The sequence below is a fragment of the Nyctereutes procyonoides genome, unplaced genomic scaffold (assembly GCF_905146905.1).
Source record: "Nyctereutes procyonoides isolate TBG_1078 unplaced genomic scaffold, NYPRO_anot_genome, whole genome shotgun sequence".
Classification (NCBI taxonomy): domain Eukaryota; kingdom Metazoa; phylum Chordata; class Mammalia; order Carnivora; family Canidae; genus Nyctereutes; species Nyctereutes procyonoides.
In genome coordinates, this window is record NW_026575049.1 from 45,518,356 (window position 1) to 45,533,150 (window position 14,795).

General features: G+C 42.1%; 1 protein-coding gene across 1 annotated transcript in view; it reads left to right on the forward strand.

Moving 5' to 3' along the window:
• The first annotated feature begins 7,710 nt into the window (after positions 1 to 7,710).
• TMEM131 (transmembrane protein 131) overlaps positions 7,711 to 14,795 on the forward strand; it is a 225,902-nt gene continuing 218,817 nt past the window's right edge. The window contains exon 1 of the mRNA XM_055328071.1: positions 7,711 to 8,057. Coding sequence (XP_055184046.1) covers positions 7,853 to 8,057 — 205 coding nt within the window. The 5' untranslated portion in view covers positions 7,711 to 7,852. The remainder of the gene's footprint in view (positions 8,058 to 14,795) is intronic.

Below are 14,795 nucleotides of genomic sequence, written 5' to 3' on the forward strand. Positions count from 1 at the left end.
TTTAAAGATTTTATTTATTAATGAAAGAGAGAGAGAGATTGAGAGAGAGAGAGAGAGAGAAGCAGGCTCCAGGCAGGGAGCCCGATGTGGGACTCAATCCTCGGTCTCCAGGATCAGGCCCTGGGCTAAAGGCAGCGCTAAACCACTGAGCCACCCGGGCTGCCCTGATTCACCTCATGATATTATTGGATTGATCTGTGCTATCACTTAGGAAGAGCAATAGAATTTTAATTCCTCAGCCTTTAGCATTATCATAAGATTATTACAAAAATTATAAGAACACTGCCAAATTAAATACTGTAGACATATAAATAAAATGGACCTAGAGATGAAACACAGAGTGAAATTCTGCGCTGCCTTTATCTTGGACAAGTCTTTTCATTTCTGAGCCTCAGTTTCTTTTTCTAGAATGATGATCATTATTACAACATGAACATTAATGAGCACTTGCCGGGTGCAAGACACTTAACACAGAAGTTATTAAATCCTTACAACTAGCCATCAGTAGTTATTTTTTGCCATTTTTTAAAACGTGAAACTGTGGAAACAGATTTAGAAAGGCTGAGTAATTTGCCAAACAATAGCTGGATGTGGAGGAGATACTTCCAAAGTCTTAACTAAATATTTAGTCATTTCTTGTTCTAAAATCCTATGGATTTTTGGTGTGAGGCTATTTACAAGTGAAATCGCATCGCCAAAAAGAAAACAATATTTTCTACAACAACAACAAAAGTTCTCTTATTCGCAATTGTATTTTCCATTGTTTGACAAAATACATATTTTATGAAGATCAAGGAGTCTGCTATTAATATTCCCTGGCCTGTGTACTATCAAAGGGATTAAAAGCATCAAACCTTAATGACAAAATACAGATGTTAACCATAATGTAGACTAACTCTGAAACATAAATATTACTCTTGAGCACTTGCAGTTTCTTTGATGACACTTTTCTTTAAGAATAATTCAAAGACTTGTTAATTTGTGGTCATAAAGACATTTTACCAGCCATGTCACATGGTTTGAAAATGCCAGACTTAAAATACAAAATTTGGGGGCACCTTTGTGTTCAGTCGTTTAAGCATCCAACTCTTGATTTCAGCTCAGGTCATGATCCAGGGTCATGGGATCCAGCCCCAAGTCAGCTCTGCACAAGGTGTAGAGCCTACTTAAGATTCTCTTTCTCTGTCTCCATCTGCTTCTCCCTGCATTCCATCTACCTTGCGTGTGTGCATGCGTGCACTCTCTTTCTCTCTCTCTCTCTCTCAAAAAAATTTAACTTGTGGTTAAAATACCAGAAATTAATGCCATAATGTTTAGAGAATGTAGAATTCACTTTACAGAAAACACTACACAAGTATGTGTGTGTATTAGCTATGATAACCGCTCTCAGACTGCCATTATAGGCTCCACACATAGTGGCCAATTCTTAATTCCTCATTTGCAGAACTCACACTAGACTTGGCAGAGAAAATTGTGTCTCTCCTATAGCACATCTCAGCAGATGTCATTATTTTACTCTGGTACAGTATTGCTTCAGTTCTGTTTTTCATCATTTCTGATCTCCACCTGAACTCTTGAACATGTTGGTCCTTGTCTTTACTGAATATTCCCAGAATTTTTACAGTTACAAACAGTTAAATAATAGGGAGAGGTAGGAACACAAAAATCCCTCAACACATTGTTCAATGTCATTCCCCCCCCCCCCCCGAATGGCTTTTCAAGGCTGCTAATTACCACCAAATGGTGACATTTTTAAGCACAACTGAATGATAGTTGAAGTAGGTATTTCTAATAATGGTGTTTAGGACAGTTTGGGAACTCAGGGCAGCCAAAAATGCTATTTCAAAGTACTTATTGAGTATGAGAGAAGACAACAGTAGGGGAGGTGGGAGGAAGAAGAATAATACTGAGATATCCTCTGTCCTCAAGAATACTATCTCTTTCCTTTAACTGGAAAGACCACATGAAATAGTTCAAAAAGTCATAAGATTAATAAGTCTTCTAGGAGAGAAAAGTTTGAACAGATATTGGAACATGTTGTGGAGAATTTGAATGGCGGACTGAAATTTTTCATTTATCTCAAATTAGGATGTTTACCACGAAAAATAGTTCTTACAAATGCTAGAAAGATAATATAGGCTTAGAAAATGTGTCAGTTTGGAAGGAGCATATTAAACAAAACTATAGTAAATTCTAGCATTGAAATCAAGATGTGATTAGTAGAGGTGTATATGTGATAGTGGTTATTGTCTTCCTTAGTTCATGTGAATTTGGAAACTGCAAAGGAGTCTGGTCTTGAGGAATATATGGGTAAAGAGCTTTGTATACAATGGGGTCCACAGAGATAGTGAATTCAGCTCACCACCTCATAAATCACCATCCTCAACCTATAGCATTAAGCTCTTTGTTTACTTCCCCTACCCTAGGTTGCAACGACTTATCTAGTAAGTCGAGAAGACTTAAACCAGGGGCTTTGTGAGTTGATCCTTTATTAAAAGAACACCACCAAGAGAAACCTCACAAGGAATAAGGTACACAGCAGACAAAATGAAGAGATCAGATGCCTGGGTGACTCAGGGGTTTGGCGCTGCCTTTGGCCCAGGGCATGATCCTGGAGACCCAGGATCCAGTCTCACGTCGGACTCCCTGCAGGGAGCCTGCTTCTCTATCTCTGCCTCTCTCAGTATCTCTCATGAATAAATAAATAAAGTCTTTAAAAAAAATAAAGCGATCACTCTGTATATTGTAGAAGTCTGTCAACATGCTACCTTTCTTCTTTACCTGATTGCTCTGGCTTTATTCATACTCTGAATTAGATGAAAGAAACATAGAACTAAAAACAAACAAAAATCAGTTGAAGATGTTGAAAAGGCTGGAAACATAAAGGAATTGGTAGAACCCCATGTTGCCTGAACTCTCTCTTCTCTCCTTTGGTTCACTCCCTCCTATTATATTGTGTACTTGTCTATCTTATCTGCTGGATTCTAAGTTCCATGGAGTGGAAGGACCATGTCTTACTGTTCTTTATCTATTGGCTCTATTAACTTATCCTTCCATCCACCCATCCATCCATTCACTCTTTAAGTGTAAGTGCTTAATACATTCTAGAAGCGTGGGATGCACTAGTGAACAAAACACATGGGGGTGAAAGACAGATAATGGCAATACATAATGAGTAAATAAATTATATAGGATTAAAGTGATAGCTTTTATGGGAAAAAGAGAAAATAAGCATAGAGTAAGGAGGATTAGGACTTGGGGGTAGGCATGTTGAACTGCACTATTAACAATGGTAATCAGAGTATGCTTCGTGGAGAAGGTGGTAACTGACTCAAGTCTGAAGGGAGGTGAGAGAGTTGAGTCAAGTAGAGAACTGGAGAAGAAAGCACTTCACACAGAGGGAAGAGCTAGGGCATAGACCCTGGAGCAGAAGCATCTGTGATAGGTTTGAGGAACAAAACAGTGGTGATTGAGCTGAAACAGATTGACCCTGGAAGTCAAGGATCACAGGGAGCCAGATCATATACAGCCATGTGGGTCATCATAAGAGACTTGGTTTTACCCTAAGATGAGAGCCACTGTAGGAGGGATGAGATGTCTTATGTTTTAAATGGGTCATTCTGGCTACTGTGTTGACAATAAGGGTGCAAGTTTATATCAAAATATAAAGCAAAGAGCACCAGAATGAAAAGAAAGAAAAATCAAACCTGAATCTATATGCTTGTCAGGCAAGGAAATACACCAGTGAAAAAATTCACTGAGTAAATAATTCATGAAGTAGGAAGAGTCAGAGATTTTTAAGTGCTAGAGAGAGGGAAGGAGGTTCAAGGTGGTTATGCTAGTCAAGGACAGAAAACAAGGACTCTGGGTAGGAAAGAACAGTGTTAGATAAAACAAGGCCTTTGTTCACTAGACAGGAACAAGTTTTCAGTCAGGTCTAATAAGGGTCTGGCCTAGGGGTCACTCAAAGTTCATAGTCCTTTATCAGCTTCCATTGACTTGAACCCGTTGAAGTATAACACAGCATTCCATTAGGCAGGTGCTGTGAGTGAATGCCTTTTACCGTAAAAGTAGTTGGAAATGGGAAACTGTTACTAAGTCCTTGCAGGATTTCTGGCAGAAGATGGTGTGATTCATGCCAGAGTGTGACATGAAGGTGATGAGAAGTGGCTAGATTCTGAATGTACATAGCGATGACTAAAGAATAACTCTTAGGTTTATGGCCTATGCAACTAGATAGTTGCAGTTGCCCTGGAGATAGGAAAAGCTGTGAATAAAGGGCACTGAGGGAGATTAGGAGTTCATGTGAGTTTAAGAGGTCTATGAGATGCCAGGGTGGGACCAGCAATAGACACAGTGAGGTCTGGTGGTTGGGACTTGAAAGCATAGATAGTGTCCAATACCAGTAGACCACATGCAGAAAACTAGGGAGCCAGTGAGGTTAAGCTGTGGGGACTTCCAACAGTGTTTTCTCCTTTTGGTTTCAAATTTTAATTCAAATATATTTGTATTAAATGAAAGTATTCTTGTAAGCCTCCTTAAATATTTTGTGAATGAAGTGGGAGTATAAATCAATGATCTTTGAACTGTCACCGTGCCTAATATGGTGTTTTGAAAAAATAAGTACTCAGTAGCTACGTTTGACAATCTACTATGTGCCAGACACAGTCTATATGTTGCTTAATCTCCCCAAATTTAATAGGTATCATTTTACACAAGAGAAAAGTGAGGCTAGAAAAGTTGAGTAATTTGCCTATCATCATATAGCTAATAAAGGCAGAACTGGGATTGAAGCCCAAATTCATCTGAGTCCCTTTTAACTCTGCTTCCAATAGTAGTTAACTAATCTAGCTAGAGAGCAAAGCAAGTAAAAGATGAGGAGTCCCAACAACCTATAGTTCCTGGCTTATATCAAGTTTTCAAACTCGAGCATATACCAAAATCAGTCAGGTGGCTTGCTAAAACAGATTGGTGGCCCTCAAGTTCTCAGGTGATGCAGATGCTGCTGGTCTGGGGATGGCACATTGAGAACCGCTGGTTTAGTAGATTTTCCTTAATTTTGCCAGATGAATAGCCTGCCTCCATCTGCCAAATGCTCAGGTCTCTCTAGTTCCTCAAAGGGAAGAAGGGAGGTCTGGAGCTAATCAAGAACTTCAGAAGGGTCCTTGGTGATAGTTCTGTTTTAAATTTTTATTTATTTATGATAGTCACACAGAGAGGGGGGGGGCAGAGACATAGGCAGAGGGAGAAGCAGGCTCCATGCACCGGGAGCCCGATGTGGGATTCGATCCCGGGTCTCCAGGATCACGCCCCAGGCCAAAGGCAGGCGCTAAACCACTGCGCCACCCAGGGATCCCGATAGTTCTGTTTTAACTCATAGTTTCTCCTTCCCAAGGCACATGAGTGTTGGGAGAGAGGGGATAATGGGTTGATGGTGGCTCAACTTCAGGTGTTCAACAGTTTACCAAGCTGTCTGGTTAAGTCCTCCTTCTATTATTATTATTATTATTATCCCAGCAGTCTTCTTGTCCTTTCTGGGAAACAAATTTCCATTATCACCTTAACCGTTAAGAACAAGACTAAAGCTTATAAATACAGTTAGGTGGAAGGCTTTGGAAGGAACCTATGCAAGAGAGAAGCCCTAAAACTTAAGCTTCATTAGCTTCATGGGAAATTGGCCTCTGATCAAACATGTCTGTATTATGTCTTAGCTCCAATTATAGACATATGCAAGTTATTTCCCATGTGGCTCTTGAGCCTCAGGCTAATCAGAGGATGTGGTTGATTCCTGTGTAAGAGAACCTGAGCATTTCATAGTTGGAGAGGCTTGTCTGCCCTGAACTCGGTAATGGGGGCGGGGTTGCCAACTCTGGGCGGCACGTTGGAAGGTAAACTCAGACCCGGCTAAGGCACTCAGTTACTTTTCCTTGAGCTTGATTTCTTTAGTGAGTTAAAAAGCCTTCTTTCTTTACATACACAAGTGCAGAAGATCCAAGTTAGAGATAATTACTCCGACTTCATTACATCAAGGACAAGATTTGATTACTCAATTTTATTTTTTTTTTTATTTTTTTTTTAAACTTTTTTTTTTAAATTTTTATTTATTTATGATAGTCTACAGAGAGAGAGAGGCAGAGACACAGGCAGAGGGAGAAGCAGGCTCCATGCACCGGGAGCCCGATGTGGGATTCGATCCGGGGTCTCCGGGACCGCGCCCTGGGCCAAAGGCAGGCGCCAAACCGCTGCGCCACCCAGGGATCCCCTGATCACTCAATTTTAACACGAATTCTCAGGAAGAGAAATTTGCTTTTCAAAATCATTGGCGTAAGGCTATTAAAAACATATTTACAAATCAGGAGTCTAAGCGTTTGCTTGACAAAGACGACTACTGCATAGGGTAGCACTTTGAGCTCCTTTGGTTAAGTCTTTGTGAAATCTTATTTTCCTTTACAGTTCTCAGACATGTTGGGGTGAACGTGGCCTTAAAGACATAAGGACTCACTCAACCAATACTGCTAAGCGTAAGCAAATGGCTCTGGAATTAGGGGAAGTCCCTAAGATTGTTACCAAGTTAGGAGTTAGGGAAAGTTACGAAAGACAAGTATTGAGGGACTCTCAAGGAACTTAAATTGTGTGGGGGAATAGCCACGCCCACCAAGAACTTCGGCTTCCGGTGGAAAAAGGCTTGAGAAGGCTTCCTGAAGGACACCAAAGGAGGCGTTAGATTTGGGCCTTGCAGGAACTAGCTGAATACAGCGTCTCCAGAAGTATTTCAAGACGTAGAGAGGCAGCATAGCCACTGGGCACTTTCCTAAAGAACCATCTGCCCTCTCCGTCCAGGGTCACTGCTGCTTTAGATACACACAGCAAAGGGTTTTCCCGCAGCAAAGCAGGCACAATTCCAAGAGCGAGACGATCCCATTAAGCGCTTCTGGGTACTGTGTCTGGAGGATATTACGATGAATGGAGCAGGACCCAGGGCTCAAAGCAGCGCCACCAGGAACTGAGTCAGGCCAGGCGTGTCCTCAGACGGCCGAAAGGCGGAGGTGAGACCAACAGGAGTCACTGGAGTGGATTTTCCGCGCGGGGCCTCGAGGTCCGGAGGCGTCCTCAGCGCCCTGGAAGGCTCTCGCACTGCAGTACCGGAGATGCAAGCGCAAGGGGCCAGTTCCCGCGTTAGAGCAGCGGACCAGCCTCCCCCAGCGCCCCGCAGCTCCTCCGGCCCCGCCCACGCCCCAAGGCGGCTGCGCGGCACGGCCTCCCTGTCTCCACGTGATTGCCGTCACCGCCTCTGCGAAGCGTAGGCCGCCATCTTAAGTCCTGGCGGCTGGGCCCGGGCCTGCCTCCCTCCGCCTCCATCGCGGGGCAGCGGTGTCAGGCTGGGGTTGTCCTGCCCGCGTCCTGCCCGGCCGGTGACTCCGTGGGCCTCCGAGAGCGGGACAAGAAATCCGAACCCACGGACTCCGGGTCAGACAGACCGGCCGGCTGGCCCCCTAGGTGACGGCACGGCGGGGGCGGTGCCCAGGGCCGCGCCCCGCCCCTCGCAGGCCAGCGCCCGGAGCCCGCGGCCCGTGCCCGTTTCCAGTATGGCCGCCCGCCGTGCTTGACCCGTGGCCTCTCCGCTTCGACTCTTCGTAGGCGATGCCGAGGCCGAGGCCGTGACTGACACTCTCGCTCACACGCACGCACGGACCCAGGCCCACGCCCGGAGCCCGAGCCCTGGGCCCGGAACCACTCTCGCCCCCGGCGCCGCGGCCAGAGCCCGGACCACGGCTCCCGCGCCGCCGCTGCCGCCGCCTCGCCGAGAAGGGCCGCGCCGGACGTCGAGCGCGGCGGGCCCCGGCCGGCAGGGATGGGGAAGCGGGCTGGAGGAGGAGCAGCAGGAGCCGCCGCCGCCGCCGCCGCCGCCGCCGCCGCCGCCTCCACGTCCGCAGGGGCCGGTGTGGAGCCCGCGGCCCGCCGCGGCGGGGGCCCCCGGAGCGCGGCCGCCGGCCTACTGGGAGCGCTGCACCTGGTGCTGAGCCTCGTAGTGGCCGCGGCGCGGGCCGAGAAGGAAGGTGGGTGTCAGCCAGCCGGCATCTCCCGGGCCCGGCCCCGCGGCTGGCTGTCAGCGCCCTCGCGGAGGCGGCCGCCGGGCTGCGAGCGGGGAGGAAGGGCTCGCTCGGCGCGGGGCGTCGCGGGGCGGCGGGGGGGCGGCGGAGCGCGCAGCTGCGGGCGGCGCGAAGTTGCTCGGTCGAGCCCCGTCCCGAGCCGGGAACTTGCAGCTCCGATGCCAACTCGCGGCGTTGGCCGCGCGGAGTTGCTCTTGTTCTCCGTGATTCCTTCCCCTTGCCTCCCGCCCGCTCCCCCTTGACTCCTGTCACTGCCATTTCAAAACTTCCTGAATTCTCGTATCTTCTTGCCACTTGGCCCACTGGGTCGGAGGGCCGTGTGTTTAGCTTTGATCGCCGCTAACAGTCACATTTTAGGACACTTACCCCCCCCCCCTAGTTGTGGTTTTAATAACGGCGTGCACACCGAAAGATGTAATAAAAAACATCGCAAGACCGGTGGAAAGGGATCAAAACAGCTCACAAGATTTTACTTTGAATTCGTTCAAACATTTCTGGGGGAGGACTCTTGTTTCTTCAGCTTCCCTCTCCTTGATCGCTTTGCAGTATTGATTGTTTTCGGCGAGCAGTTCTGTTTATATAATACGGTTCTGTGTAGTTCTTTAGTGAGTTTAGGTTGTTAAGATGGGCTGTCATCTTTAATATGGAAGAGTTTAAAAACAAGTATCATTTCTAGTGTACAGACCTTTATAATTTAGTTAAGGTCTGAACCCCAGTTTTTTTTTCTCTCTCTCTCTCTCTTTTTTTTTTTTTTTAAAGCGCATTAGTATCGAATGACTGTAAAACTGGTACTTCTACAGGGTTAAAAATTATTTTGTAATCTAGAGGACCAACATCTAGCTGTGTTGGCACTACCTGTTTTTTTTTTTTTTTTTTTTTGAGCTTAGGGAAATGAGTGGTCACTGAGCTTTCACAAAGAAATAACTAAAAGTGAGTGGTTTTTAAAAAGTCTAAGCAAAACATGTTAGTTTAGCTTCCACTTCACACTGAACTGCTACTACAAAGAAAATGATGTCTTGCCACAGTAACTTTCGGGTTGGTGTTCTGCTTTATGACTTAAGTCACTTCTTATCGTTATTGAAGGCAATCGTTACTGAGGTTAATGTTAAAGTACAAATGTGCCTCTCTTTACTGTTTCTTTATTTTTGTTCCACACATTACATTCTCTCATTTAACTGTAAGCAGCCTTAGTCTGGGTGAACATCGATGGAAATAATTCAGAGAATTGGCTATCTATAGAAAGAATTAATTGACGGAGGCAAGAGTATTTCCAGAATAAAATATTGCTGCTTTAGGACTAGTCAAGCCTTTTCATTGATTGGTTACAGATCTGCAGTTAGATGATTGTTACTATTGTGTGACCAGCACGGTCTGGCATGTAGTTGGTGTCCTATAAGCGCTAAAACAGTGCAATAATTTAATGGCATGTCTCCTTTTGTTTGAGGTTAGTCCTTGGAAGGTATTGTGTCCTTGCTTTTCTGTTCTTTTGTTTACCTTGTAGAGTGCCAGGCACATAGTAGGGATTTAACATTTGTTTGAGTGAATGACTATCTTCATGGGCCATTAGCACAGGGAAATAAAATAATGATTGAGTCTCATAAAACATTAAGGTTATATTACCCTTCTGCTGCTTTTTCCCCCACAGCCATATATATGCTGTGTATAGTTAACAAATCCCTTGTTTGAGAAATGTCAGTCTAAATGATACTTGTTAATTTCCTATTTGTTTAGTTTATAAGGTTTAGCGAACACCTCTAATACTCACCAATGTAAGGCTCAGATGAGGAGAATGACTTGTCAGGGTGTAAAGTATGAAAAAATGTGTTTGAATCCATCAGTGGTCCTTGCAGAATCAAACAGCTTTTGTGACTCATGTTGTGTCTGTATGAACATTTCAATGTACAAACCAGCAAGTCAAGATATTGATGGTAATTATACTAATACAGAACATAAGCCTCTGCCCATCATAGATGAGATCTGGTTCTAATCAAATATTCCGTGAAGGTTGCTCCAAAAATGGCCTGTGTTTTCAGCCTTCTTGCTGATCAAACTACAATATTGTTTTTGTTTGAGTAAGTAGAAGAAATGAGATTGACTTTTACATGATTGTGATACCATGAGTTTGGCATCTGATGGGTCACAAATACAGCATTTGCCCCCAAAATGTGCTGTTGAGTTTTTTTTTTTTTTTTTTTTTTTTTTTTTTTTAGGAAGCCTGGGCAGATTTCTGAAGGTAGCAGAGTTCAGTTTGTCAGTTTAAACCCTGAGGATTCTTTATATTTATTTTAGTAGTATAAACTAGTAATTTTTCAAGGTTAAGATTTCCTTGCAATATTAATGATGGTTCTCTGGGTGTTTTGTATATTTTTCCTCTGTTGCAGCAGAATTTCACTAGAAAATCTTCAAAACAAAATAAAACTCACTATCTCTGAAGAAAAACAGCAGAAATAGCTAAGCACATTACTGAATGCAGTTTTTTATGTTTGGACTAGATGTTTATTTCCTTAAGTCAGAAGCATGAGCCATTCCTTGTCTTAACATCCTAGATGTCTTAACATTCCTATATCTTAACATCCACTTTTACTGTTCAGTGGGGGTGTATAATTATTTCAGAGATAAAGGACCTTTGAGAATGTTTTGGCTGTGTTCTGCAGTTTGTAAGGAGTTTGAAAGAGTTGGGAGAGGTATAAGTTTCTATAATTACTACAAATAACTTACTCTGGGTTGGTGTCAGAATTTTTCTGGAAGCTAACATCTAGATATTGAGAATAGTGGAAACAGATGTTTGTAGTGAAAATATGATAAAAATATATTGTGAAAGTATGTGTATGTTAAACATACAATTTTTAGTTGTATTTTGTTGGTTTTTAAGATTTTTATTTATTTGAGAAAGAGAGTGAGTGTGTGAGGGAGGAGCAGAGGGAGAGGGACAAGCAGACTCTGCACTGAGCACGGAGCCCAGGGTCTCAATTCCGTGACCCTAAGATCAAGATCTGAGCTGAAACCATGAGTCGGATGCCTGACTAAGCTACCCAGGTGCCCCAGTAGTGGTTTGATTTATTAATCTGCCTGTTGTGACCAGCAAATAAAAACTTTTTAAAAAGCATCATATATCAGGTAATAAAATTTCACTGTGAAATGGGTTTTTGGAAGGCATGGTTGTCTTTTAATTTATCATAAATAAAAAGCTACATTTTATGTATCTAGTAGATATAAAACTTGGATAGATTTTCAGGAATATGATTGTTTTAGTTTGTGACACATTTCAGTGTCACATGTATTAATTGGCTATTAATGGCAAGGCAAAGTTTGATAATATGTATTAGGACTTTTATATTTGTTTGCTGGATACATTAGTTTTGTGTGGAAAGTTGTGTTTTAAGTTGTATTTGTGACGGATGCAGGAGGAGGAGCATACAAAAAGTGTTTTATCTACAAAGCAAATGAACAAAATACTTAGTGATAAAGGCCAGAAAAAAAGAGATTAAAATGTAATTAGAGTTATTTTAGGATGGTAGAATTATCATTATTTTTTTTTAATTTTTATTTATTTATTTATTTATTTATTTATTTATTTATTTATTTATTTATTTATTTATTTATTTATTTATTTATTTATGATAGTCATAGAGAGAGAGAGAGGTAGAGACACAGGCAGAGGGAGAAGCAGGCTCCATGCACCGGGAGCCCCACGTGGGACTCGATCCCTGGTCTCCAGGATCGCGCCCTGGGCCAAAGGCAGGCAGGCGCCAAACCGCTGCACCACCCAGGGATCCCGAGGATGGTGGAATTAATTAGGAGTGGTATTCACTTTTTTTCCAATCAAATGATTATAATGTAAAAATATTTTTAAAAGTGATTTTCTCAAGAGTGAAGTGTTTTAATCCTTTGAATGGTGGTAGAATGGCTACTCTTTAATTTAGAGCCTAGGAAGTAGAATATTACTTTGTTAACACTGCTTTACTATTGAACTTTTGTTGGCTTATTTTTACGAAAAGCTGTTTGCCTCCGCCAGAAGCTTTGGAATCCTGTAGTTGGAGAAAGTGTGTCCTCTCTTTCTCTTGTTAATGACTATTTTCCTTCTCTTTATAATCCTTTCAGTGGGTCCTCATAGACACTTGCCAAAAAGATCAGCTTTGAGAGTAGATGTAAAATCATCTAATTTGTTATCATCCGGAGTAGTAATAAGCCAAACTACTCTTAGGGAAAAATTAAATCATTGCTGAATGCTTGATATTTTAGAAATTCTTTTTCATTTGCAGATGGCTCAAGCTTCCTGACTGGCCTTGGCAGATGGAGAGGCCTCTTTTCTATGGCTGAATTTTCTCCTCGCTATCTGTTTTCAGCAGCATCAGACACTGTTGATAGCTGCTTCTCAGAACCTTTCTCCCTTCATTTCCATGACTTTGTACTTCTTGGTTATCATCCTGCCTTAGCCGTTAGCCTCCCACTGGATGCCTTCCTTCACGTGTGTGTCCAGCCACCAGCGTGCACTGTACCCATCCTGGGCAGCATTCTCTCACACCACCTCCGGTTCCCTGGCTTTTATTAATGCTAGGATTATTCTCTCTGCCACATTGGTCTTATTTTTGACCCCTTAGCAAGTGGTGTCAACGTCTGTTCATCTTCTTGGTCCGCTCTCCCACACCCTCCAGCCCAGCAGCGTTGGGGTAGGTTCTTACCTCCGGACTTCTCCATTTCTGTTTGCTTTGTCTTTGTTACTTATCTGTCATTCATTCTGACACATTTAGCTACTTAAATGATTGAACGGGTGACATTTCTTCACGCAGACTGGAATTTTTGAACCTCTGTCAACAGCTGTGTATGTATATAGCAGGCATTCAGTTTTAAATGAAGGTTTACCTCCAATGACCTTATATTCCCTCTTATACCTGAGACTGGGTGGAGAGTTAAGAGTACAAGTGAAACCTTGACCATGATTGCTGGTGTCATTAGGAATTCTACTGTAATAAGACAGGGGGACACCACTTTTTTCTTCTCTGCCTGTTGATTTTTCTTGTAACTGAGTGATATACACTTAAGTAAACCACACTTAGAACTTTTGGAATTTAAGGTTTCAGATTCTCATGTACCCCAGTTGATAGATCATGAAACAGGCACAGAGAAATTAAGTAGTATTCTGAAGGTAACAGAGTTGGTAGGTAGTTGAGCCAAGATTTCATGCCAAGCTGTCTGTTCCTAGAACTGACTGTATAATCTTGGATGAGTACTTAAGGTAGTAGTACTTAAGGTAGTAGATTTTGATGTATACCAGTTGGGGAAAGAGCAGAACTGCCAGTTCTTAAAAAGGCAGTGTATTAAGTATTCTAGAAAAGTGGACTTTTTTTTTTTTTAAACAACTGTAAACATCCATATCTCTTACTTTTACTTGTTAACCATTGAAATGCTCACAGGCCATTCTGGATCATGTACATTCTTAAAAAAGAAACCCAAGGAAACCCATTAATGGATAATCTAGGGAATAGATATTTGGTAATGAAAGCTATTGATTCTGTTCTCAATGATTGAAGTACCTAATATATTTTTGGGTCAAGATTAAGGCTAAATTCTGTGAACATTGCTTAGTTCTAGATTAGTATGGCAAGTTAGTCTAGATATGTGAACTATTCTCGGAAACTAGCCCTGATTATAAGGAACTGGAAATAATCCAAAGGCTGGTAGTGGTGTCAGCTTTTGACAGTGGGGAAATCTCTTTGAGACTTTCATTAGAGCTCCAGGAGTTCTCAGAGAAGTTCATTTCTATGCTTTGTTCATTCTTCTGAAGGCATTTTTGGGATAGGTAGTCATTAGTTTCGTTTGTAGTATTAGATCAGTTTTTCTTTCATTCTTGTGTGATTGCCTTAGATTTTTAAAAAGCCATAACTGTGTGATTCATTTGGTTGCATATAGCACTTAATGGCAAAGTATGAAAAATGCCTAAGGTCTAAGAAGATCTTCAAGTCTGATCAAGTGTCAAACCTGTTTTGTTTGTTTCTATATAATTGTAAAAAACCATAAAATTAACCATCTAATCATTTTAAGAGTGCAGTTCAGTAGTATTAAGAATATTCACATTGTTATGGAACAGATCTCCAGAACTTTTTCATATTGCATAACTGAAACTCTGTCCATTGAACAGCAGCTCCCCATTTCTCTCTCCCCTGCTCCAGTTCCATCATTCTACTTTCCATTTTTATGACTTTGACTACTTTAGATATCTCATATAAATGGAATCAAGCAGATTTGTCTTTTTGTGGCTGGCTTATTTCACTTAGCTTAATATCCTGAAGGTTCATCATATTGTAGCATATGACAATATTTCTTTCCTTTCTAAGGCTCCGTAATATTCTGTTGTATTTGTATACCATTTTTTCCACTTTCGTTTATCCATTTATTTAACAATCAATGGATATTTGGATTGCTTTTATTTTTTGGCTGTTGTAAATAATTCCGTTTGGACAGGGGAGTGAAAATGTCTCTTTGAGATCCTGCTTTTAATTCTTTTGGGACATATACCCACAAGTGGGATTACTGGATCATATGGTAGTTCTATTTTTGATTTTTAAAGCAACTGCCATACCATTTTCCATATAACTGCACCATTTTACAATTCTATCAACAGTTCACAGAAGTTCAGTTTCTCTACATCTTCATCACTAGTTGTTATCTTCTATTTTTCTTGTC